The sequence below is a fragment of the Mycteria americana genome, chromosome 1 (assembly GCF_035582795.1).
Source record: "Mycteria americana isolate JAX WOST 10 ecotype Jacksonville Zoo and Gardens chromosome 1, USCA_MyAme_1.0, whole genome shotgun sequence".
Classification (NCBI taxonomy): Eukaryota; Metazoa; Chordata; class Aves; order Ciconiiformes; family Ciconiidae; genus Mycteria; species Mycteria americana.
This window is the reverse complement of record NC_134365.1, coordinates 211603429-211627637: the sequence shown is the minus strand read 5'-3', so window position 1 is coordinate 211627637 and position 24209 is coordinate 211603429. Positions and strand designations below refer to the sequence as shown.

Genomic DNA, 24209 nt, shown 5'->3' with positions numbered 1-24209 from the left:
AATGTATGGGTAGCTCTCATCACTGAGAGCACAGAAAAACCTCTCTGCTTTCAAAATCTGGTTTCTGGGCCAGCTGAAAGCAACCATGACATGAACCTCCGCTTGCACTCATGTGTTCCCACGAGTCCGAATCAAGTCCCACGGCAGCAGCGTATGCCCGGCATTGTCGGCAGTTAAAGAGAGGGTACTGTGTGTCCAGGGACCCCGCGGGGAGATCCCATGCATGCTTTAAAAGGGCTGAGAAAAGGTGATGAGCATTCACCAGGTCTGACAGCTCAGGAGACTCCTGAGAGCTATATACGGCTTTAGGACAATTTTCTTGGAGACACTGGAAACCACAGCCCTGAAATACAGGCCACATTATTCCAGACTTTTCAGCCCCTACCCATAAATACAGGTCAGTGAAGCTATTTTTAAATAAAGTTGTTAGCATTTTGAAACCTGACAAACAGCGTGACTTTTAGAAACAGCTTGGCTCTTTGGACTGAAATTTCCCAAGAAATTTCAACCAAGTGTTTAAAGTGTGGTTAAGCTGTAAGCTGCTGAATATGAGGTCTTAAAAAGGGAAATGTCACACAACCTTAATAATAGAGTGACATTACCAGGTCTGCCAATAGTAAATGTATGTTTATCTGCATGAATAACAACATGAGCAATCACAGCAATAGAAAGCTTTACTGTAATCAAATCCAAACACTGCGCCAAGCTTTTCAACCACGGAGAGAAACCTCGTGCTTGTAAAGCCTGCAATTATAAGTATAGTTACTTCCTTTTAATTTGATCAATCCTATATACATCTGGCTTTGATTGAAGTAAATGGCTTATATGAGTAGGCAATTTTATTTGAACATGAAGCATTTGAGCAGAAATAGCTTCTGAGTCAAGGACTGTGGGCAGAGTGTGAGGACAGAAAGTCATTGCTTTCCCCCTCCTCATTTTTTCTTTTTTAGTTTTTTTATGAATAGCGTTAAAATCCAAAGAAAGGGAAAAATGCAACCTGGAACTTAGGTGGTGGTTTTAATACCTGTTTTAAAGCGTGTTGGCAACATTGACACAGGGGTGGTTTTGAGGATTAGGTAGTTCATAAGAACAACATTAGGGAAAAATGGGTGTATTAAAACCATAGTCATGAACTGACCTGGTCTTACTTGTGTTCTCAGTCTTGCTTTTTCACACACACAAACAAACCAGCATGCTGTAATGTGAGCATACCAAATGCACATCAGTTAATTTTTAAAAGCTTTTTAGACATTTTGGGGGTTTTAATCTTTTTTATACCTATGCTTTTAGACATCTGGATTTAAATTCCCAGTTTGGAAGCACATACATGCCAATCCTTTCATAGAAAGCACTAGTTTAACAAAGACTGAGGTTCCTTTTCATACCAACTCGTGGCAAGAGGCAATCATCTGTTCAAAGACAGATAAGTTAAATCTGAAGTGGCAGGAATATGTATGGCTGAAGAACACAGAGTTCTTGAAGGTGGCCTGGTATGTCTGTAAACATACCAAAATACAAATGCTGGAGAGGTCCTCTTCACCTTCAGTTCTTCTCATCAGTTAACTTGCCGTGATACGCTATGTGAGCAGGGCCAAGGGCAGGCGTTTCTGGACATTGATTTTGTCAGGTCTAGCTGCACAGCAGGGAAAGAAACTACATGGGGCGATCAAATGCAAAAGCCAAAGCACATAACAGATAAAAGCCAGCTCCTCTTGCATGTGATAGATAGTAACAGGAGCATACACATGTTCAAAAAAAGAATTGGCAGCAGTTCGGAGCATCCTCTTTAATAAAGCCAAGTAAACCTGAGGATAGACAGACACTCAGATGCTCAGGCTGGGAATGCTACCAACAGAGACGTTCGCTGCATAACGGCATCCCATCTGCTGATGGCACCGTGCCTGCCTTTTGCCACTGTCTCTGCTTATTAAGTGCCAAGCAAACATAGGTATAGGCAGGACGGCTGTGTGGGTGTGCTCGCTTACAGCATGTTGCTCTTCGGTAAGGTCGGGGCTGAAAAATCCCTTTTCCTCTGGACAGGGACATGCCAACAAGGCAGGAAGAGAAGCTGTTGGAGTCAAAGTGAGAAGGTGAGACTCAGCTACATAGCGGGGACTCAGATTAGTGGAGGAGCCTTATAAAACAACCAGAAAGCCCAAGACTATGTGTAGGCAGGAGAGGGCTATGTCTAAAGAAATGTTTAAAATCACAAATGTGATTTGACGTGAATCTTCTGATCGTCCCCTCTCACTGTGCTTTGATTCCTGCTGTGGAGAGGTTAGGTGTCGAAGGGCAGGACCAGGCTTCCCCCGGACGGTGCTGAGCTGGAAGGTGTGCACCAGGAGCGCAGCTAATGTAATCCTAAGGCCCTGAAATGTGTGCACTGAGGGTGCTGGGTCCTCAGCACCAACTGTTTTGTTCCACAGACCCACTGCCATTGCTCTGCAGGGCTTGCTAATGTAGGTATAGCCTAAAAGGGCTATATGCTGCCCGTAGCTTGTCGTTGCTCGTAGGTCAGCTGTTGGTGCAGGCTATTGTGGCACACGCTGAGTGTTGTGGTCCCACCCCAGCAGCATTGCAGATGTGTTTACCAGAGCTTTCTATCTTTTTACGCTGTTTCCCTCTGAAGCAATACAGTGGTGATATCACAAAATTTGCTGCCTTGGAGAATGCAGATCAACATTTTCCAGCATCAGTGTGCAAAATGAAATATTCGTATCTCTTGGAGGGAACTCAGATGGACTGTATGATCTTAAACATTGATGAATTTCCAAGACTTTCAGTGCCTTCATTGTGAACAGGAGCAAGCCCTAGTTTGCTCAAAAAGGCTTTTTCCATCCCCTGCTGAGAGGACAGAGCACTTAGCCGTTTCTTCAGCTCTGTTGTCCTCAGATGTGGGAAGTTTGAGTATTATTCTTGTGCTCAACGGGTGGGAAAAAATGCATGCTACATTACCGGGATATTAAATTAAAGGTGTAATAAAAATTCTTTGTTAGACCCAAGATGCACTCCTGACCAAAAGGGTTTTCTTTACTATTGCACTTTGCAACTACAATTTTGCAGTAGCGGGCAAAATTACAGCCTCTGCTGAGAGGTTTGGAGAAGCATAAAAGGTCTGGCAAGTCTGCTGGCCGAGTCGATATATGCTGTGTACTGAGCCATCCTATCAGCTCTTCACTTCCCTACTCCATGAATTTTGACATATGCTTTGCTGTGTTGGAGACCTCCCGGGTGACTGCTTTGCAGCTCTGAGCATGTGTGCCACAGGAAAGTTCCGTGTCTCCTGCCAGTGGCTCAGAGTTGGCAGGTGTATGGCAGTGCTTCCAACGGGAGGAAAAGTCAGCGATAAATATTGTAATTTAATACTGTCTTATTGCCTTTTTTATTTCAAACTTTGATCCCTAAACTTAGAATCTATGCTAAATACTTCAGTCTTCTAATAGCTGACCGTGTTCCACCATCATTAAATCAAATACAGTCAAAAATGTAGGCTTTCAGAAGCAGACTTTTCATTTTAGTCTTGTTCGTACATTGCCCAATAGAGCTCTGACCCATCTGGAGCATTCAGTTTCATCTCCTCTTAGTATGAAATGTTTATTGAAGTTGGTGCATCTTTAATATAAACAATAGGCAATAATAATAAAATAATAAATAAATAATAAATCCATGTTCCTTTTATACTTGGTGGTAAAAGGATATTTTTTTTTACCAAATCAATATTTCTCAAGTTTTCTGCAGTGAATAAATGTAACAGAATATGTTACAGAGTGAGAACCCAGAACTTAATCAGCTGAAACAAACACAAGATGTGAAAAGAAAGTGATTCAAAGGCTTTGTCTTACAAATGATTGGCAACTAGTAATTTAGGTACAGAAAGTTGTTTTTTAAAGTCACTTTAAAGTTATGTAGGTTTAAAATATCAGATAAAAAATAGAAGAACATACCTAATCTGTTATTATATAAGGCAATAGATTTGTTTATGAATAAAATGTTTTCTATTTGAATTGAACATTTTTATTTCGCTTAAACTCATTGGGACCATAAAAAACATATAAAACATTACTGTAAATTTTTGAACTATAGATGTCACTATTCAGTCATAAAATGAAGCACTGAAACAGCCTTTTTTATTCATGCTGTGATTTTTACCTACAGTATTTCTAGATCAGCTACTTTGCCAACTAACAATAAATCTTCCGTAGGGATGGCATTAAAATGCAATGCCTGGTGCAGTCGCAGTTTTGTAATTCTTCAGACCCGGATCTGTACAGGTCCAGAAAGTTGTTTGCATTGTCTGAGTGAGATATGTATAAGACACCAAAAAATAATCCCATCTTGCTGATGCTGACCAAACATGCTTTCTAGGAATCCCCAAAATCAAGTCATTTCTCTTCTTAACTCTGCAACCTTGAAAACAGTAGTGCTTCTATCTCCTGTCTTGTAGCAGGACAATGAAACAGCATGATATTTGAGTATCTATTTCATTTATCTTCAATTAAATAGGTTTGGACTCTTGACTGAGTACACCAGCAAGCCTGGTTCCAAGTTTGCTCTCTAAAGCCTGTCCTTATGAAAGAATTCAATTAGAGTAACTGAACAAGGCAAATTGAACTGGATAGGACATAAAAGATGTGGGAGTCTTAATGCAGAATTGCTTTTGCCTCATGCCTCCACTGGGCTTTTCCATATCGTTTCCATGAAATTCTTTTCCTTGTAATTGTGCTGGAAATTCCTGCTTTGTTTCCTAGAATAGTGGCTTTTAAAATATGTTTTGGGGGTTTTTTCGGATGTATAGATATAGAAGGTTTTAAAAAATATGTTTAAAAAGCTCACCACTGAGGGATGATATTTCAGGTACATCAGCTTGATCTCCAATAATCTTGACACTGAATTGAGTTGCATGCAACCATTTTGGCTCTAACTCCAGCAGTATTAATGGCAGGAAGGTTCCTTGTTCCAGTTGCTTAGTATGCTATATTCAGTAAGTATGTGAACCCCATAACTGGAGCTTGAACGTCGCCTACACATCTGTTTAGGGCATTTGGATTTTGTAAGTAGTTTTTTTAAAAAATCAGCCAAAGTTTTTTACAGATGTCCAGGAACATTTTGCTAGTTCAACATCTCTAATCTAGGAGTCTTTCCATCCCAGGGACTGCCTTAACCATTAATGGCTTTCACAACCGACATGTTCTTTGCTCTTTTTGAATGAAAAAGCACTCAGATTTCAATATCCAGTTCACAATATGAAGAGACACGTTGTCTCACTGGATTTCTTTATGACCTTAAATAAAGTTTTTATTAATGGCACTGTGCCATATGAAATCACAAGGAGGGGAAAAAAAAGAGGTTGTCATTTGATACTTGGCAGAGAGAACTGATGGTTTCAAGAACTGGTTTTGACTCTGACATTGCTCCTCTGTTGACAAGAAATGTGTAAGTAGGACTTTGATCCCCTACAGGGTCCCCCTCCACTTGAGTGGCGTTATGTCTCACGTCTTGCAGCCAGTGATTAATCAGTCTCTTAATAGCACACACTGCACATAATCAGCTCTGATTAGGGCTGGCATTGGCCAGGTCAGCTGGCATTATGAAGTTTATAGTTCATGCCTGGATGATACGCTTTATGAAAGTGGTAAGTATCACTATCAAGTGTTTTATTACTGTCACATCCCTACTGTGTCGTCCTTCTGAAAGGCAGATGTGGAAAAGCTCTCAGCTCATGGATTTGTTCCTCACCGAAGCCCCTAAAGGAGCGTGGGCTGCTGCTATCAGCAAATATGGTCTGTATTTTCAAAAATATTGGGAGAGGCATCCTTGATCTAAAATATTTATTGTGACCAAAGTTGGTTCGTGGATTACCTTTATTCTTATCTGAATCATGATGATCAGGATGGTCTGGGCTGCAGCAATTCCTCTGGTCCCTGGTTGTAGACATGAGCTCTAATTGCCCAGACATCCCAGATAAACAAACTCTCGACCGGCATTAGTGTGGAGCACACAGACATACCAGAATGAGTATAAACATCCCCTTTCCCCCATAGTACAATATATTTTTTGGAGTAAAGTAGCCAAATGGATCCCCTTGCTTTTAGACAGGGGTAGGCTTCTGATTTATTTCTCTGTGTCCCTCACCTCCCAGGCTACCAGTGCAATTGCCTCTCCCAGTTTACGGGAAGGAATTGTGAGTCGGAGATCACAGCCTGCTTTCCGAATCCCTGCCGGAATGGAGGCTCGTGCGATCCCATTGGCAACGCTTTCATCTGCAACTGCAAAAATGGCCTGACAGGAGTAACGTAAGTGACCCTCTCCAGGTGGGCACCGGGAGCTTTTCAATTCAGTGATGGTGAGCTTTTTGATCAGGCATTTTGTACCCAAAAGCTGATTCACGTAGCAAAAAATAACCCAAAACTTACTGCTTATTTCAAGTCTAAGCTAATGACAGCTGAGAAATCCATGAGGCTTGCATGTTCAGAAATGCTTTTCTGAACTTGCCCTCCTAAATTATTGTTTCAGGACGTTATCTCCAGACACTTTTCAGTGAGATATGCACACCTAGGTGTTAGAGGCTTTTTGAGCAGTCCCATAAAGCCTGTGGAAGCTGCTATGTAATCTTTTTTTTGAAAATGGATCAATTATTTAGTCACCTTAGCCCTCACGTAAAAGCCTAATTTATTGCATTCATTTTTTAAAATCCCAGCCTTGATCTACTTGGTGTAGAAACAGAAAATCCCCTGGCCTGCCCATCAACATGCTTTTTTCTTATCTAGTTTGTCTACTGTTTGTACTTTTTGTTCTGCCTTTTTTTTTTAATCACCTCTTCTTTCCAATTCTCCTCTCTCTTTAAGGTTCCTATTATTTTTTTCCTCCGTTTCCCTAATATTTGCTCATTTTATCTCCAGCCCTAAATAATTTTACACAGTCAGTATATCCTCCTCTTCTCTTAAATAAGTACTCTGATTTTTTTACTATATTTTTTCTCAACTATTTTCGCCTTGAATCCTCCTAATATTTTGTATTGAATCCCATGGGATGGTCCAAAAGCAATATAAAAAGTCTGAGATTCTCTATTACATTCCATGAGCCTCATTAGGGTCAAGGACCCTTTTCCTATCAGATGCTTTGAACTCTTATTTCCTTCTTGATGTTTCCATTTTATTGTCTTAAAAAGCCATGGAATAGCTGTAGAAAAGAATTAAATACCATTAAATGATATGATAATAATAAGATCATTTGCCAAGAACCAGCCAAGTGTTAACTGTAATGGTACCACTTTGACATGATAAGTCATCGTGTACAAGCTGGGCTGTTTGCTAGGTGTTCTCCAAACTCCAAACTCTCCTTTTCTTCTTTTAAGGTGTGAAGAAGACATCAACGAGTGCGAAAGAGAAGAATGTGAAAATGGTGGCTCCTGTGTCAACATATTTGGTTCATTTCTGTGTAACTGCACCCCTGGCTATGTGGGGCAATACTGTGGTCTTCGCCCTGTGGTTGTTCCCAATATACAAGCTGGGCATTCATACGTCGGCAAGGAGGAGCTGATAGGAATAGCCGTGGTCCTGTTCGTCATATTTGTGTTGATCATCCTCTTTATCATCTTTCGTAAGAAAGTATTCAGGAAGAACTATTCCCGCAACAACATCACGCTCGTGCAGGATCCGGCTACTGCTGCCCTGCTCAACAAGAGCAATGGCATCCAGTTCAAAAACATCAGGAACAGTGGAGACAGCAGAAATATCTACCAAGAGGTTGGGCCTCCACAGGTCCCGGTGAGGCCAATGGCCTATACCCCGTGCTTCCAGAGTGACTCGAGGAATAACCTGGACAAGATAGTGGATGGGCTTGGCGTGGAGCACCAGGAGATGACGACGTTTCATCCCGAGTCCCCTCGAATACTAACGGCCAGGCGGGGGGTGGTGGTGTGCAGCGTAGCTCCAAACTTGCCTGCTGTGTCTCCCTGTCGCTCCGACTGCGACTCCATCAGGAAGAGCACGTGGGATGCTGGGATGGAAAGTAAGTAGTGCTGCTTGCTGCTGTCACTCTTCCTTGCCATAGGTAAGGGTTGCCTTCAGGCTGCAGCAAGTACAGTGGCACAGGTACTCTTAATGCTCCAACCTCATACTCTTGCAATTGTTACATTTCTCCAAGAAGTGATTTGGTTTAATTTTGAAAGGTTATAATTAAACTAGGCGTACAAGACCTCTACTTCTATGCATTAAGTATGAGTAAACGCATTTATTTCACTTGTTCAGAAAGCACATATGAGTAAGTGCTCTGAGGGTTAGTTCCTCAAGTGATACAATGTAATCATCTTTCTATTGGAAAAAAGAATTTGAAGCAGAATTCTCAAATATAAACTCTGCTGGGTTTGGGCAGTTTGTCTCCAGAGAGAGTTAAAAACCTTCTGCAAGAAGCAATCGTGTTTTGCAACAGGGACAAATGAACTAATATTCTCTACTTCCAGTGTCTATGAAATGAAGTAGAAAATCATGCACTGCTTATGGGATCACCTTTTCAGTCCATTGCATTCCCATCTGCATTCTGTATCAGAGTGGTCACAAAATTTCTGATCCCCACACTTACCCTATTTGTGCTCTGATGGTTTCTTGCCTGATAACACAGTGCCCCCTCCATTCCTGAACAAGTTGCTGAAGATGCAAGCGAACTTCACATATTCTGTCATAGCAGGAAATGCCAGTTTGCTGGGACAGAGTTACAGCCCTACGTTGTCTATCCTTGCAAGTCAGAACATGTCATATGGACTGGGAGATGTTTGCTTTAGCATACGGGGCTTTTTTATGTTTTCTCTTTTCGGTAATTTTCCCTAATGCATCTTCAACCCCACTGCAACACAGCCTTAACCAAAACTGTCAAATAAAACTCCATGATCCAGACACTTTCACAGTCCCATAGTTTTAGGCAATAGGAATTGAGGAAAAGAGAGAAGTATCTGGCACTGCCTCATACCTGTGCCCTGACCTGCACATTTTCCTCTAAGGCAGCACATCATTGGGTAAGGTCTTCTAGGGAAAAACAGGAATTAATTTTCATTTCTTTGGGCTGTATTTCACAGTTGCGTTGTGGTTGACCTTTTTAACCATTAAATACAATTTTGCTGATTGAAAGCATCAGCACGCCAACCCCCATACGTGCTCTCTTCTGTATTCTCTTGGGTGTTTCTGCCGCAGACGCTGCTGGTATCTGTACGAATTTCTGCACAGCATGAGGCCACGCCATGGAGACGGACCTCAGCTGTCACGGAGTGGGAAGCAATGCAGCTTCGTTACTGCAGCACTCGCTCCATCTACTACATACCCTGCCTCTCAGCAGGAGCAAATCAGCCCTTACTGTATGGAGGTGCCCCATGCTGGGTAGAGATAGCCACAGCTAGCGGGTGGAGAGCTGTGCTTACGTGTTTGCCGCACCTGAGCTTGTTCATTCATAATTAGCTCAGGTATCTATCTCAGTGCTTACCGTGGGGGATAACTTTTTGTATTCCTTATTATCACTCATATAATGTATAGTTGAATGTGTTTATTCGTGTGTGTTTAATTACGTGAGAATTTATACCGTAGGCTGCAGTTACATTTCTAAACTGTAGAAGAGTTGTCAAGACTGAATGTCCCTGATGAAAAGCAATGTAAATTGAAGCATAATCTATTATATGTCAGTGGTGAAGCCATTAAAATCTGATCCAAGGGCCACTGATATGAATAAAAAGATGCACAATAACTTTATTGAGCATTGAATGAGCCTTTAATGAGGCTCTAATATAAGGAAATTAACAGTAAAGATAAATGTAACTGTAATCTCTTGTATAAGATGTTTATACCACATTTTTAAGTCATCATTTTCTTTGCTGCTGAGACTTCATGTCATCTAAAAAAGGTGATACTGAATATAGATGTTTCTTCCTTGATTACAGTGGTGTCAGCCACTTGAAAGACTCTTTGGGCTTCAATCATTTCAGAAGTCTAGGTATCTTCATCAGCTGCCTTCTTGACCAATAGGTCATTCCTCTGTCTGAAGGAAATAATTTTATTCTGACAAAAATAACAGAAGGCTACTTGTTGGCAGGATTTAAATGGCTCTGTGGTATAAATAGACAACGGTGCATACCTAGAGAGTACCATTTTGCTTTGTTTTTGCTGTCAATGAAGGTAAAGGGGTTGGTGACGCTGAAGAAGTGACCTGTTTTGCAGGAAGTAATAAAGGCAGCAACTCCGAAGTACAGTCCCTCAGCTCCTTCCAGTCTGATTCCGGTGATGATAATGGTAAGAAATGGTTTTATCTTGATTATGCTGGGGACAAAACTATTTAACTCTCTTTCTAATATTATTAAAAATGTTTAGGTGACATCTAGAAAACTCTTTAATGATGCTAGAAGTCAGGAAGTCCTGAGTTCAAACTCTCACTTTGTGTGCATTTTTTAGATTATAGGAACATAATTAAAATCTTGATGCTTGGAGCTGTTGTATCAGTACCAAGCTTTACAGTGAATTAGAGGTGTGATATAGCAGAGTCACGTTGCCAAGATATAAGCTGACTAATAGGTTGCAAGTGAAACTGTAGTATTTCTATCATTTTCCCTCTTGGAAGAGGATGACTTTCATGTTTCATCAGTCAAATGAAAGGGAATTTGTGTGCCGTTTGCCAGGTCTCATTCATGGTCCCAACAAAACTCTGCTGGTGCTCAGCAGCAACAATAAGTGGAGCCAGTCCCTGGTGGCTTGGCCTCTCCCTGGCAATCACTGCTCAGCGAACAATAGAGCACCATTAAATCCTTGCTCAGTGCATGTTCGTTGCCCGCTCTCATGTCCTACATCATTATCTCAGCGGGTGACATGGGCAGAGCCAGACACAGCCTGAAAGAGGCCTAGAAAGTCAGAGCAAACCTTTGTTCCTATGGCCCATGTATGTTGAGCGGTGGGTCTGAGAAAAGGCAAGATGTTTCTGCCAGGGAGGGATGATGGATGTCAGGGAAGCCTCATTCAGATACACAGAAAAAGATTAGCACAAAGAAATTGAACTTAGTTTCCTCAGCCACCAGTTAATGAACTGTCTGGAGACTCAGTTCCTCAGTCATGTCATGCAGCTCTTCCCTAGGTACTCCTAAATGTTGGAAAAAGCACTTAAAGAGAAGTGCACTTGCAGTTCCTTTTGGTTCAGCTCTGGCTGAAGCATCATGAGTATTTTTTGTCAAGCTTCTCACTGCTTTTCTGCCCCTGCACTCCCAAAAAAAACCCTTTAGTGTTTTTTAGAATAATTATTAGAATTATTGTTATTTTAATAATATATATTTATATTATAATTAGCTTTAGAATAATTATTCAGGTGGTCATTTACTGTACGTGATTACTTTTTGTATCTCCCAAATTCTAATTAGACTTTTCAAACATCTGATCCTGCTCCCATTTAAATCAGTGACATGGTACCCACTGAAGCTGGATTGGACCTTCTGTGCCCACTCATTTTTGTGAAAGCTGTATTTAAAATATGGCCTTTAGAGATAACAATTCTAGTTCAGGGTCTAAACAAACCCATATCTTCAGGGAGAATTAGGGAAGAAACTTCATCTGAGTCATTTTGCAGAGGTCAATGCAAGACTGCATGCTCTGGTTTTCTTGCAGTGGCAGGGGATGTTTGCAGTGAAAGAGCTTAAAATATAAATACAGGCATAAGTAAGCATATACATGCTCATATACATGTACATAGGGGCTAATGGATATCCTTCTTGAAGCCATAAATCCTTCCCCTTCCTGTCATTTTAATTCTTTGTGCTTCACATCCCTGCAGAGGTTAAAAGGTTGTCAGTGAAACCACAACAAATGCAATTCAGCATCCACGCTCTTTGGGGAGACAGGACAGGCTGCTCCTTCTCCAAACTCCTTCCTCCAAAGCTGAGAGCAATGGTGCTGGGTGCTCACATGGCTAGCAGTGGGGACGGGCTTGTGCCATGCTGCTGTACAAATGACCGTGCCAACACTGTCTTGTGAAACTGGTTAATCACTTCCAACTGGGGAAACCCATTTTGCACCTGACAAACACTGGGATGCATCCCGCTGAAGGTGTGAACAGCCCTGTTCTGTTCGGTTTGTATCAGATGCAAGCAGCCTCCACTCACCCTCTCCACGGTGCTTGGAGCCTTCTCTTGCTGGGTCAAATAGAGGTTATCTCACCGTGCAAACTCTTTTTGGGTGTGATTTTGAGCCTTTTATTTTTTCCACATTATTCCTACTGCATTTAAATTGCTCAGCTCTTCTAGTCTTGCTGAGAGTAGTTAGCCCACTTTCAGCAAGAAAGTTGCCCACTTTCAGCAATAATATTTTGAGAAGTCATTTCAAAGGCAAGTTACAGGTTTCCATGGTAAGCTAGTTTGAATGGGGGGGGACATGACAAAAGTGTATTTTTAGGTTACTGTTTCACTGCAGGCCAATTGATGGTTTTGCTGGGAAGTCCAAGGAACTGCTGTTGACGACATCAAGGTTCTACCCCCAAGCAATGCTGGCTTTGGGTATTGCCTTGCACTGAGCTGCCTGGGGTAGAAGTTTCCCTCCCTTCTGTTTACACGCTCTGCTCAGCTCCCAGCAGAGCCAACCTTTAGTTGCAATGAAGATTGTGCTGGCCCTCATTTTTGACCTTCTGTTTTTCACTCTTGGTTGTTCTCCTGTTACAGTTTATGGCTGCCCTCCACCTCTTTTCCCAGCCACGCAGCAGCTAATTACATGGAATCACTTATTTTTCCATTATGTTTATTATGCATTAGCCAATACAAGTCTCCCTTGTACAATTACCAATGCTGTTGATGGCATAAACATGCTCAACATAGACATAGAACATGGTTTCTTTGGTTTATCAAGGCTCTTTTTGCCAAGCCTTCACAAGGACTGAGGAAATTCGATGAGATCCTTGATCCCATCCCCAAAATTTAACAAAGATGTCAAAATATTCAACATATATTTGAATGGCACTATTACTGTTAACATGTTTCTTGTGACCTCTAAGTCTATTGGCTGTGTGAAACAAAATAGTATGTCTTGCCCAACATTTCTGGTCCCCTTCTTAGCCAGCTCCAAAGCCTGCTGTTTTTCTCATAATTAAAGGCAAAGGAGAAGGGACGGATCCAGTACCCACTGAACCAGAGCTTTCCCTCTGATTTTGGTGGATTTTATTTCAGGTCCTCAAAGGCCTGAAATTAGTTGGTCCAAAATGCAGGTCATCTAGAGGACCACACATTGTAGGCCTGTTGGACTCCATGTTAAACAATTGCACAGTCTATATTAATTATTTCAAGGGAAAAATATGTTTTGGTAAAAGAATTGCAGAGAATACACAAAGCATTTGTGAAAATATTCCGTCAAACACAGATCAAAATTTGAACCAAACCTACTCGGATGTGTCCTCCTGATTATAGCAGTCCTGCTTAACGTCCCAGAGGTATTACATGGCACAGCACAAACAGTAAATAAGTAAAACATTCCTCTTAGGAAACAGATTGAGCTTAGCACTGTTTCAGTGATGCGATGGTCTAAAAGATAATGATCCCTTGGAGCACATGGCACCCGGAGACCTTTAAGCAAGAATGAATTAGAAATTAGTGTCAGGTAGACAAGATACTGCTCTGGTTAATTGAATCAGCTGGCCAGTCTGCTTGAATTTATGAGGTGATACACATCATCCCGTATGCCTTTCTGGAAATGCTGGTTTGGAATTTATCACCACTCTGAAAATGTATGGGATTATCTGAAATGAAATGTCCTGCAACCCACTGCATAAATCATGCATTGGTCGGCAGCCTTTTTTTTTCAATGTCAGTTCTGTCTGTTTGAGAGAATTTATTGTGGTAACATATGATGTGTGTTTAAATACTAACCTGAAGCTGTCCTTCCCCTCCCTTTATTTTCTGCTTTCCCTCCCCTGCAAGCTTCCATAGTGACTGTCATACAGCTTGTCAACAATGTAGTTGACACTATAGAAAATGAAGGTATTTAATTTTTTTTCTTTCTTGTTATGCAACAATGCTTCCTGTTTTCATTGTGAAACATTCCAGCAGAACCTCACTAATCTACACTGACCAGCAAACCCGTGGCGGGGATGGGGATTTGCAGATCAGCATGTTCACCAGCAAACACGAGAACACCAGAGGGATATACCACAAAATATCTGTGGGTAATTGGAAGTCGTAGAAAAGGTGTCAAGGCCTTCATCCTCTTCTGTTCAAGTCAATGTTTTTGCTTGCTTATTCCCATTGCCTTCAGAGAGAATAGCATTAGGTTGATAATGGAGCCCAGTCATTGAGATTATCCTGGCTGCAGAGGCTGGGAAACAGGAGAAGACACAGGAAGGCCGTGAAGTATCCCAGGCTGCAGAAAACCTGGGCTATGCACTCCAACAGGACTGTGTGGAGAGGAGCAAGGTGGTGGTAGGCAGATGGCTGGTTTCTCCCAGGTAACACAGTGTCAGACAGAAGACTTGTAGGCACAACTCCATGGATGCCACGTAGCAAGGCAGCCTGCCTGCCACTGCCTTCCCCCTGGGGCTGATGTGCCCATTGAATAGAGAGCGGCAGTTGGGTCCAAGGACCCAACACTCAGCTCTGCCACTGACCTCCTGGGTGACCTCAGGCACATCATACTACAAGTGAACTGGTTTCCCTACCTGTAAAACAGGAATATCACTATTTTCCTCTTCCTTAAAGCACTGAGGAAATGTGATGTATCATGGATAAACATTACTTTTATTTATTTATACAACATTTACCTTATCCTTGGGAAAATGTCCACTCAACATCAGCTCAAGTTATCCACAAATCCAAAATTCCATTTGTCTCTAGCAAATTTAAGCCAGGTTTTGCAGACTTCAGCTAATCCAGTCTGCATAATGCTTAAAGACGATCAAGTAAATTATTTTTGTGAAATTACTGATTTTTTTCATGAGCCAGTGTCATGGTAATTCTGAAAAGCACTTTTACTCCTAGCTAGTGATGGCACTTGAGTATTTGTCTATCATATATTTACTGTTTCCGTGAAGTGTAAGAATGCCGTTCTTCTCACTATCAAATAAAATTAACTAGCCAAGGTTAATTCAAAAAGAAAGTCCCACTCAAAAAATAAGAAAATAACCTTGAAAAGAAAGCACAGACACTGTAAATGGCCTTGCCTTCCTAAAGCAAAGCTTAAGCAAACGCATTGGCTCCCCATCATGCTTTACAGGTCAGAAAAAGCAAGTCTGGCAGCAGCTTCAAGAGACTGTCACTGAAAATGCTGTGTCCACTTCCCAGTTCCTTATATGAGACTTACGAACCTGGCATGCTCTGCAGTGGAGCTGTTGAAAGCAGTGAGCCGTTAGCTGCAGCGGAGCTCCCGGTGCACGGCAGGCAGAATCGCTGCCGCGGAGCTGCGGGAGGACGGGGCTCCTTCTCCAGGGAGCTGCCGGGGGTTGCGCGAGTCGGGAAATTAGTGAGGTTCTCCTGGATCCTGAAACCACACAGCTCGGAGGGACCTGATGCATCTCGGGTGCAATGTCATTACACTGACTGAAAGACAGCAAAATCTGCTTTACAAAAAGGAGGGAAGTGAAGAAGGAGAAGAGTGGTTAGGGCCGGTTCAGATACTGCTGCTAAACCTGCAGTAGCCCCAACCCTCCTCACCCCAGGCTAACGCAGAGCAGGTAGAAAGCTACTGTCTGGCTAATGAGCTAATGCAGAAATCACCATCACCACATACGCCATGTGGTGATCAACAAGGGCAAGAGTGGGGTTAATAGATGGAGGCCTGGAGAACAGTCTTCTCTGCCCTCGTCTGTGGCTGAGCCCCAGAGGTTAAGTACTGTAATGCCATAAAGGTCTATTTATCTGGCCAGACGTCCTCCAGCAATGCAGTCCAGAGACCTTGCCCAGTGACTTCTTGCATGAAGCCCAATAACATGTGGCTGAACAAGAGCATCTCATCTAGAAAACGCTGCAGCTTATTCCCCGCTCTTGTCTCACATAAAACCTCTTTCCTTGCTCTTTCCCCAACCCCTGCACCCTCTCCATACTGGAATGCCTCCCTCCCCACCGGCTAGCATGGCAGTGCAGGTGGGAGGTGGGTATGGGGTTGTGGGGCATTGTAGCTGACGGCCCCATTAAATGGCTTTGTATTCTATTCTATTCAGGTTCTTATACCGTGCCCATCACCATGGTATCTGAGCCCAGGTGGGCCCAGATTTGTTTGAACCAGCCCTGAGAATGGTAGATTCTTATTTTTCTGTTTCAAAGTGAACAAGTGAGAGAGAAATGTACTTTGCAATTATAAACCGTAGAGATGGTGGATAGCCCTTTTTGTATTAAGAATTCCATCTCTAATGTAATTCCATATCTGTTCAGTGAGGGTAAATAATTAAGATATGATAGAAAAGGAATATAATACACATGAAATAATCATATCTTTATGTATGTCTGCATTTGACTGGGCAAGCTTATCTTGTATGCTAAAATAAAGAACAATTAAAAATCCTATTAAAACGACACCGAGGCAGCTGTACTTTAGAAATATGCATGCAGAGTTTTGTATTTTCACATGTAATACTATGCTGGTAACAAGCTCCGAGTTACCAGTTTTTACTTTTCACTTTGTATCTGACAGTGTCTGTTATGGATCAAGGACAGAACTACAACAGAGGTGATTTTTCTGAGACACTTTCTGCCTGTTGGACTGGGCTGGGGTGGGCAGGGCACCAACTTGATCTGTTTTTTCTTGAACTGCTTCACGTGTCCTCTTTTGTTTGAATTCTGTTGGGTTCAAATGCTGCATGAGAATGGCCAGCCAGTTTTTTTATTTCAGGATCCAGTTTTCAGTTGATCAGATTATTTGCTTGCACAACCTAGTAGCATCCTAAAAAGCAAAATGCTTGAGAGTGGCCCTATTTTGTTTCTTTGCTTGTTTGCATTAGCATCATAATACAATTTTGTTCTCCTCCCTTGCCCCTCTGGTCAGAGCATGGCTGACCTGTGTCGATGGCCTGTGGCGCATGCTGTGATTTGAACGTGCTGTGAGGACTAAGAGGCGAGTGCATGCAGAAGACCTTGTTTTCATTAGCGGCCCCATCCTAATGGAGCGCTGTGGTTCTCTTTCCTGCTGCAGCGTATCATTGGGATACCTCTGACTGGATGCCAAGTGCTCGCTTGTCCGACATCGAGGAAGTGCCCAACTTTGAGACAGCAGATGGAGGCTCGGCTCATCACGGCAGCACCAGAGAGCTGGAAACAGATTACTACCTTGGTGGCTACGACATTGACAGCGACTACCCTCCCCCTCACGAAGAGGAGTTTTTAAGCCAGGACCAGTTACCACCTCCTCTTCCAGAGGATTATCCAGACCAATATGAAACCCTCCCACCCTCTCAGCCGGTCTCAATGGCAAGTACACTCAGCCCCGATTGCAGGCGACGGCCGCACTTCCACCCCAGCCAATACCTCCCTCCTCACCAGTTCCCCAATGAGACGGACACCGCAGGGTCTCAGACTGGGAATGAATTTAGTACTTTTGCTGTTGGCCCAAGCCAGAACACAGAAAATATTAGTGCAGGTAAGATGCCCTTATCCTTGCACAACTCTCTAGATGCCTCCTCCTCTGACGTCTCCGCCAGCTGCGGCTTTGATGACTCCGAAGTAGCCATGAGTGACTATGAAAGCGTGGAGGAACTCAACCTAGAAAATGTTCACATTCCATTTGTGGAGACCCAGCATCAGACACAAGTGTAAAGGAAGCTCCCTTCTTCTTCTTCTTCCTCCTCTTCTTCTTCTTCTTTTTTTTTTTTTTGGTCATTTGGTCCAATTAATAGTATAAATATTGAGAAGAAATTTTGCTGAAGGTGTATCTATATATATTGGGCAAGGCAAAAATACAGTATAACCCATTATTAACTTGTTCAGAAATGATACTGTATGTGCAGACACGAAGAGACCAATTGTGTTAAGTATTATACATCACAAAATTGTTACAGACAATCTGGAGCGTATGTACCTTCTATTTATTACCAAGAGTAAAACTCAGCTTTTGATGCAGGGGAAAACGATAATTGCTAAATAATTTCTTTCTCTCCTCCAAAGTTTGGGGGTTTTTTTATTAAAAAAAATTAGTATTATTAAAAGTGTTACAGTGTTATGATGTCCCCACAGTATTAAGGAACTGGTATGGATCATTCGAAGATGCACTGTTGCATGAAATTTTATGTCAGCGAAAGAGTGAAAGCAATTGATCGCTGAGGCTGCTGTGTACAACACGTCAGATGGCTGAAAAAACAGCATTTACAAATTGACCTATCAAAGACAAGCGACCAGTCATTTGTCCATAAATATTTATCTATAGTTTTGTTTGTTACATAGCATTTCATTCTACTTTGTGTGCATATAGAGCAACTTATATACAGCGTATATTTACTCCAAATTGGCCTACTTTGGTTGCCATTTTTTAAAACCTGATGTCAGGTGCGTGTGCATAACTTCACCCATGAGGACTTCTAGAAATGTCAGAGTTTGGCTGAGTAGTGGCCCCGTTTTGCCCCAGCTGCATATGCACAGAATCCCTTGACTTCTGTATGCAACATGAACATGTGTCTGAAAACATCGGGAAACCTAACTATCTACAACGTGCTGCTGATTTTTTTTGAAATTCCTTGCTTGGGCAATCACCTCTTTAACAGCAGTCATCGTGCTACAATTATTGCAGTAAAATTAGTTGCAATTAAGTTGCATATAACACTGCTGTAACCTCAAATCGTTAGCTTAACATCATTTGGGTCATTTGGCAAATGTCCATCCTTAGAGTTTACGGGATGAGTTCTCAGCTGCTGTAAACTGACTCAGGCGGTGGAACTGCACGGATGGGCTGCGGCCAAAGATCTGGCCCTAGATTTTCCGCTGGATGTGTGATTTCGTAGGATTTGAGGACTTCCAAAAGTTGTTTGCAGACTTCAGAATATTGTTGTGGGATGAGGAAAACCACAGCATCAGTATGCTTTTATGCTTCCCTCAGCCTGATTGGAGTAAATGGCCTTTCACACTGATTTGGCCTGAGCAGCTAAGTGCAATATGGAAATATGGGATTTTCACTCAATGTACTGAAGCAGATTATACGTACCCATTGCTCTGTGCTACGAAAATGTTTTTACCACTGCATTTTACAGCATCTGTATACCTTATACAGTGAATGTGAGTCTGCAGTCTGCATTACTGCTGGGGTTTCATCCATTCCTTCCATGGCATAATTCAGTCATTCTGAAAAGCTATTGAATACATAAATCATTGTTATAGATGAACAGATTCATTAACAGGTTTCCTCTGCTGCTTTCCATGGCCTGTCTCTCGGTCAAACATCTTAACTGAATAGTTTCAGCAGTTGTATTCCAGGGCAACATGTTCTTGACTGACTTGAGTTTCACTCAAAATTAAATTGTGGGCCATTTCTTGACATATGGGAAGTGTTTATTGACAAATTGCCCCCAACAAAAAGAAATTATTAATAGAATGTAATTTAAATAATTGCAGCTTGTAACACTTTTAATAAAACAGGATTTCTAAAATTCTCGGTCTAGGTAACAGTATGTTGCTGCTTCCCTCCAATAGCTTATGTAGCTGTGAAAGATTGGTGTAGATATTTTCTTTGGGATCATGCAGCAATTCTTCACTAGAAAACAGCTCAATATACAGGTACATGAATAAATTGGGTGAACTTCTAGAAAGACCATGTACTGCACATACAAGTATTATCAAGTACTTGTCTGCAAATAGTTCCTGTCCATTGAATTTATGAATGTCACTTGGTCTTCTCAAAGTAAACATGCTTCTGTAACAGTGATACATTCTAAATGTGCTCATGGTACGTTTCAACCCCTTTTCCCTGCTATTATCTCTGTGTTTTCAAGAAGAAAAAAAATATGGAAATTTGTATCGCGATTGCAAGGAACTGAGGGATTTGCCAATAAGCCATGAAATGGTTTGGCAAGCCTAGAGGCACAGACAGAGGATGAATTGCATTGTTCATGAAGTCTATGTTTCAGGAAAGCAGATGCAATTAGATTGATGTCTCTTCAAGAGTAGGAACATCTCAGTTTGAAAAACAAAGCTGCAAATTTAGCTGCACTTTTAAAGCTGTTATGACTTTCTGAGAATGTAATACTCTCCTGTCATCAGGCTGCAGTTTACATGGGGTTTGCTCCTACTCAGTTTTGGTGTGAGACATTTTTATCCATTATGCAATTAGTTCTGTTCAAGCCCCCAGCTAGTTACGAAGTGTACTTGTTACCTGTTTTCTGTAGTGAAAATTCTTGAGTAAGCCTGAGACACCGATATCAAAACTTTACTGGGACATATCAAAAGTGTCACGAGGGAGAACACCATGGGACCCTAGCAATTGCCATACAAAAAACAAATCAATGTTTCTTACCAAGCTTGTTGCCTCAGTAATATCTTGTTGGTAGTGAGTTTTACTAGTAAAATATGCATAAATACAATGTATAGTACTTTTTCTGTTTTGATGTTGTTGCCATTTCATTTCACTGAACGCCTACTTATTAAAGTGCTGTTGGGAAGGTGCCAAGGATCACCCGTTCAGCCTTCTCTGTCCCACTTATAATTTCTATACCTCAATATCTCCTCCCCTCCAAATCGAATAGGCCTAATCAATCTTCAAACAGATGCCCCTCTGTGAATATTGGTACTTCTGTGGCCTTTCTGGTTTTGTTCTGGCTCCTTTTGATAGTGATAAGACCTGAATGCAGATCGTAAGGTGAAATACCTCTTAGGGAGTAAGATTTTCATATTAACTTCTCTCTTGTTAATCCAAACGATTTTATTTTTCTTTTTTAATTACTACTCTGCATGGACAAGCCGTAATCTTCTAACCTGGAAGACAACAACACATTCATAACCTCATGTAAGAATTAGTGTTCATATTATTCCATCCAATATATAATTCTTTTTCTGCCATACGATGATTTTTATATTGCTGCTGCTGTCATTGCCAGGTCCCTGGTTCTGTTAGAGCTTCCCCTCACACCTCTGCTTATCCTGTGTGTCTGTATTTCAATTCACATTCCTGTAGATGGCTCCACTACACGGTGTTTTCTTTTGGAATCATCTGTAGGAGAGGTTTCATAGACTTAATAAAGTACTTTTGAGTACCAGTGGATTATAACTCTTAGGATCAAGACAGTCTTTGCTTTTTGTAAAGAAACAACAAAAGAAATAAGCAACTTATTAAAATGCAAATACATGCTTGTATCAGAAACCACTGACTTGCCAAGGGTGTATGACTCTGAGTAAAAGGGTGCTTGTTGTCTGCATTTTGATCAGGTTGAGAATGTCATGCACATTGACAGCCTTTTGATAACTCTGGCAATGGAAGGAGCCTTAAAGTGACTGACAACATAATTTATGCTGCCAATACCACATTAGTGGCCTTGTGCAAAAGGAAAAATTAGGCTTATGTAACTTTCTTAAATATGTTAATTATTTTGCCTCTGCATTATAAAGATCCTATTAAAAAAAAAAAAAAAAGGCAAAACCCCCCAACAAAACCATAGATATTGGATGTGATTGCTGTCCTGAGCCAGTATCTTATAGCAGGGCAAAGGGTCAAAGGTGACACCAAGGAGCTGCAGCATCGCTTCCTTCCCATGGGGCAAATGGACAGCCCCACTAGAAGACCACCGTAAAGTTGCCTTCCTCTAGGATGCTCCTATAGGACACAGCATATGAAGGCCACTAGGAAGACGCTGCAATGCAGAGATGCATTACAATGCTGTGATTTCCAGGCAGTCAAGCTATTTTCCTAAAGTTCGGCGACATCTTTGATCCTGAATTATCCCACGGGTTTCCTTAGCCTATAGTTGCAGTACAAGGCTGGAAGGAGTCAAAGGGTTCTCACTGCTACTGTTTTCCTGAAGTCAGAAAGTTGTGTGCTCCATCTCTCAAGCAGGCAGTCCCGCTCTGCATGTCCCAGAGACAAGTTAAATTTTGGTCCTCAGAATTTTTTCTCCCCTTTTCTAAATTGCCTAGTGTAGTCTGAAGTAGTGCTAGCCTTGATGTATTGGTACCCTCTCCAGTCAGAAACTCGGACGGGGTGCAGCACAGTGAGGAAATGCAATTCCACTGAAATGCTGATTACTGGGGAGGCAGCAGCCTGTTGTCGCTGTGAGCCCGGCAGGTGGTAAGCTTTGAGAATATGACATAAAAATTGTTGCTCTTGGCTCAATATAAATTCCATTGTAAAGAGAAATGTGGGCTGGACAGGACAAATGGTTAAGAACACAGCTTTACTCCTCATCGAGCTCCTGCTTGAAAAAGCTAAATGGATGGTATAGTGTATCCTTATAGCCGATAATAATTGCAGTCATGGGAGAGAGAGCTGAAGGTGCCCTGGACCAGTTCTGCTAAGCTTCGTTTGAAAAGGTAGCATGCTCAATAATGGAGAAAACCAGCTATTTAAAACCAGTAGTGGAAGTACCTCTGTGCTTTGTTGGTATTTTTTGGAGCTATTCACTGAGTAATAATGGACATTTCATAGGTTTCCAACGAGAACTACATCTTCAGGTTCATTCTCTGATGGTTTACCATCATTTACCATGCAGTAAAACTGTGGTTTTTGCCTGTTTGCATCTCTATTCCTCTCAATACACCAAACTGTGATTTGAGCCTTAGAAATTTAGACTATTGCCCATTATCCATGGCTTTTAGCCTGTGTTTCATAAACTTGACATTTAACACCTCCATTATCAGAAGGGCCATTCAGTTAGAGAATTAGCTGCATCATCCAAGGGATGGGCGGATGGGGAGGAAATGAAATTAAATTCATTTCTTTATGTAATAATGAAAAGCAATAATTGCAAATATGTCGTATTACACAAAGGCCATAAGTAATATTTACCAGTGTTAAGAGTGCACTTGAACTGTGTTATGGAAAGAGATCGGAGCCCTCAGAACTGTAGCATTCTTCTGTCATAGGAATACCTGAATCGCTATTATTTAACAATGCAATGCCCATACTGCCGCTTTTCAGGAGGTGACAAAGATGTTTAGGAGTGAAAGCAGTTCTTTTTAACGCACTGTATCAGAGAAGATTGTCTTGTAAATTTTACCTGTCGCAAGCAGGCTGGTTTGTAAAAGATGTATGTTTTGGTGTTTAAAAAGAAGTTTATAAAATAATGTATATAATGGTTTCAGATTACCAGGCTTTTGTAGATATTTGATGCCAATCAGGTCGCTTTAATTTTTTTTGTTTGTTTGTTTGTTTGATATAATTCTAAAGAGTCATCAAAGTTGGTTTAAACTTTTAAGGTAACAGCAAAAAAACAAAAAAAAACAAAAAAGTTTTAGATTTGAAAACTTTTTAATCATTTCAAAATGTACTGTAACTTTCCTTTGGGTTCAGCTCTTTTTGTTTAACTTTTTTCTGGTTTTAAGAAGATGTTTTTTATTGACTTTTTTAAATGAATGTGTTTTGCACAAAAAACTAGAGATATGATTTTTATGCCATTTCAAGTAGGTATTAAGAGATGTCATTTCTCCAATGACAACAAGGTCAACCTTATGCAAAAGGGAAGGTTTATCACTTTGAGTGGGTATAGTCCTTCATCCAAAAACTAATTGTTCCTTCATAATTGCTGTTGGCAGTATTGTCTTGTGTTCTTTTGCTATAAAAACAAAACAACAAAAAAAAAGTGTACAGGTTTGTAACTGCCAAAATTTGCTAAAGTTGATGGTTAAAACAAGTTTTCCAAGTAAACAAAAAGAAAAGCCCAGCTGTGTTGACTATTTCTTGATTTTTCTCCTACTTTCAAAGGAGGGAACAAGATAAGACACATCAGTTCTGCAAGGAGTGTAGCATTTAATTGCCTCTGTCTGTACAGGATTGCAGAAAATGCTACTTTTTTGGACTCTTCAATTTGATTTCATTATTACATGGCAATTCTTCCGTAGGGGCCCCTACTCGCACTGCAGAGCTCTCTTACCAAGAGTTGCTTAGCTGGTGTGTGTATGCTAAGGCAGCTGCCTAATTAAATTCACATCCTCAAATGATGCAAAAGGCATCATCGCATCATGTAGCCATCTAGACAGTGAGCTCCATTGACTGAGACAATTTCAGGGGACAATCCGGCTGTCCTGTGTTAGCTGCTTAGTGGGGGTACAAGGGACGGGTGCGTAAAGCAGCAGCCCTCTCCGCAGTGTGGCA

At 41.4% G+C, this 24209-nt stretch overlaps 1 protein-coding gene across 1 annotated transcript in view; it reads left to right on the top strand.

Moving 5' to 3' along the window:
- FAT3 (FAT atypical cadherin 3) overlaps window positions 1-20864 on the top strand; it is a 330887-nt gene extending 310023 nt beyond the window's left edge. Inside the window, exons 22-27 of the mRNA XM_075491129.1 lie at window positions 6140-6293; window positions 7355-8010; window positions 10158-10271; window positions 13922-13981; window positions 16623-16658; window positions 17121-20864. Coding sequence (XP_075347244.1) covers window positions 6140-6293; window positions 7355-8010; window positions 10158-10271; window positions 13922-13981; window positions 16623-16658; window positions 17121-17740 — 1640 coding nt within the window. The 3' untranslated portion in view covers window positions 17741-20864. The remainder of the gene's footprint in view (window positions 1-6139; window positions 6294-7354; window positions 8011-10157; window positions 10272-13921; window positions 13982-16622; window positions 16659-17120) is intronic.
- The last annotated feature ends 3345 nt before the right edge of the window (window positions 20865-24209 follow it).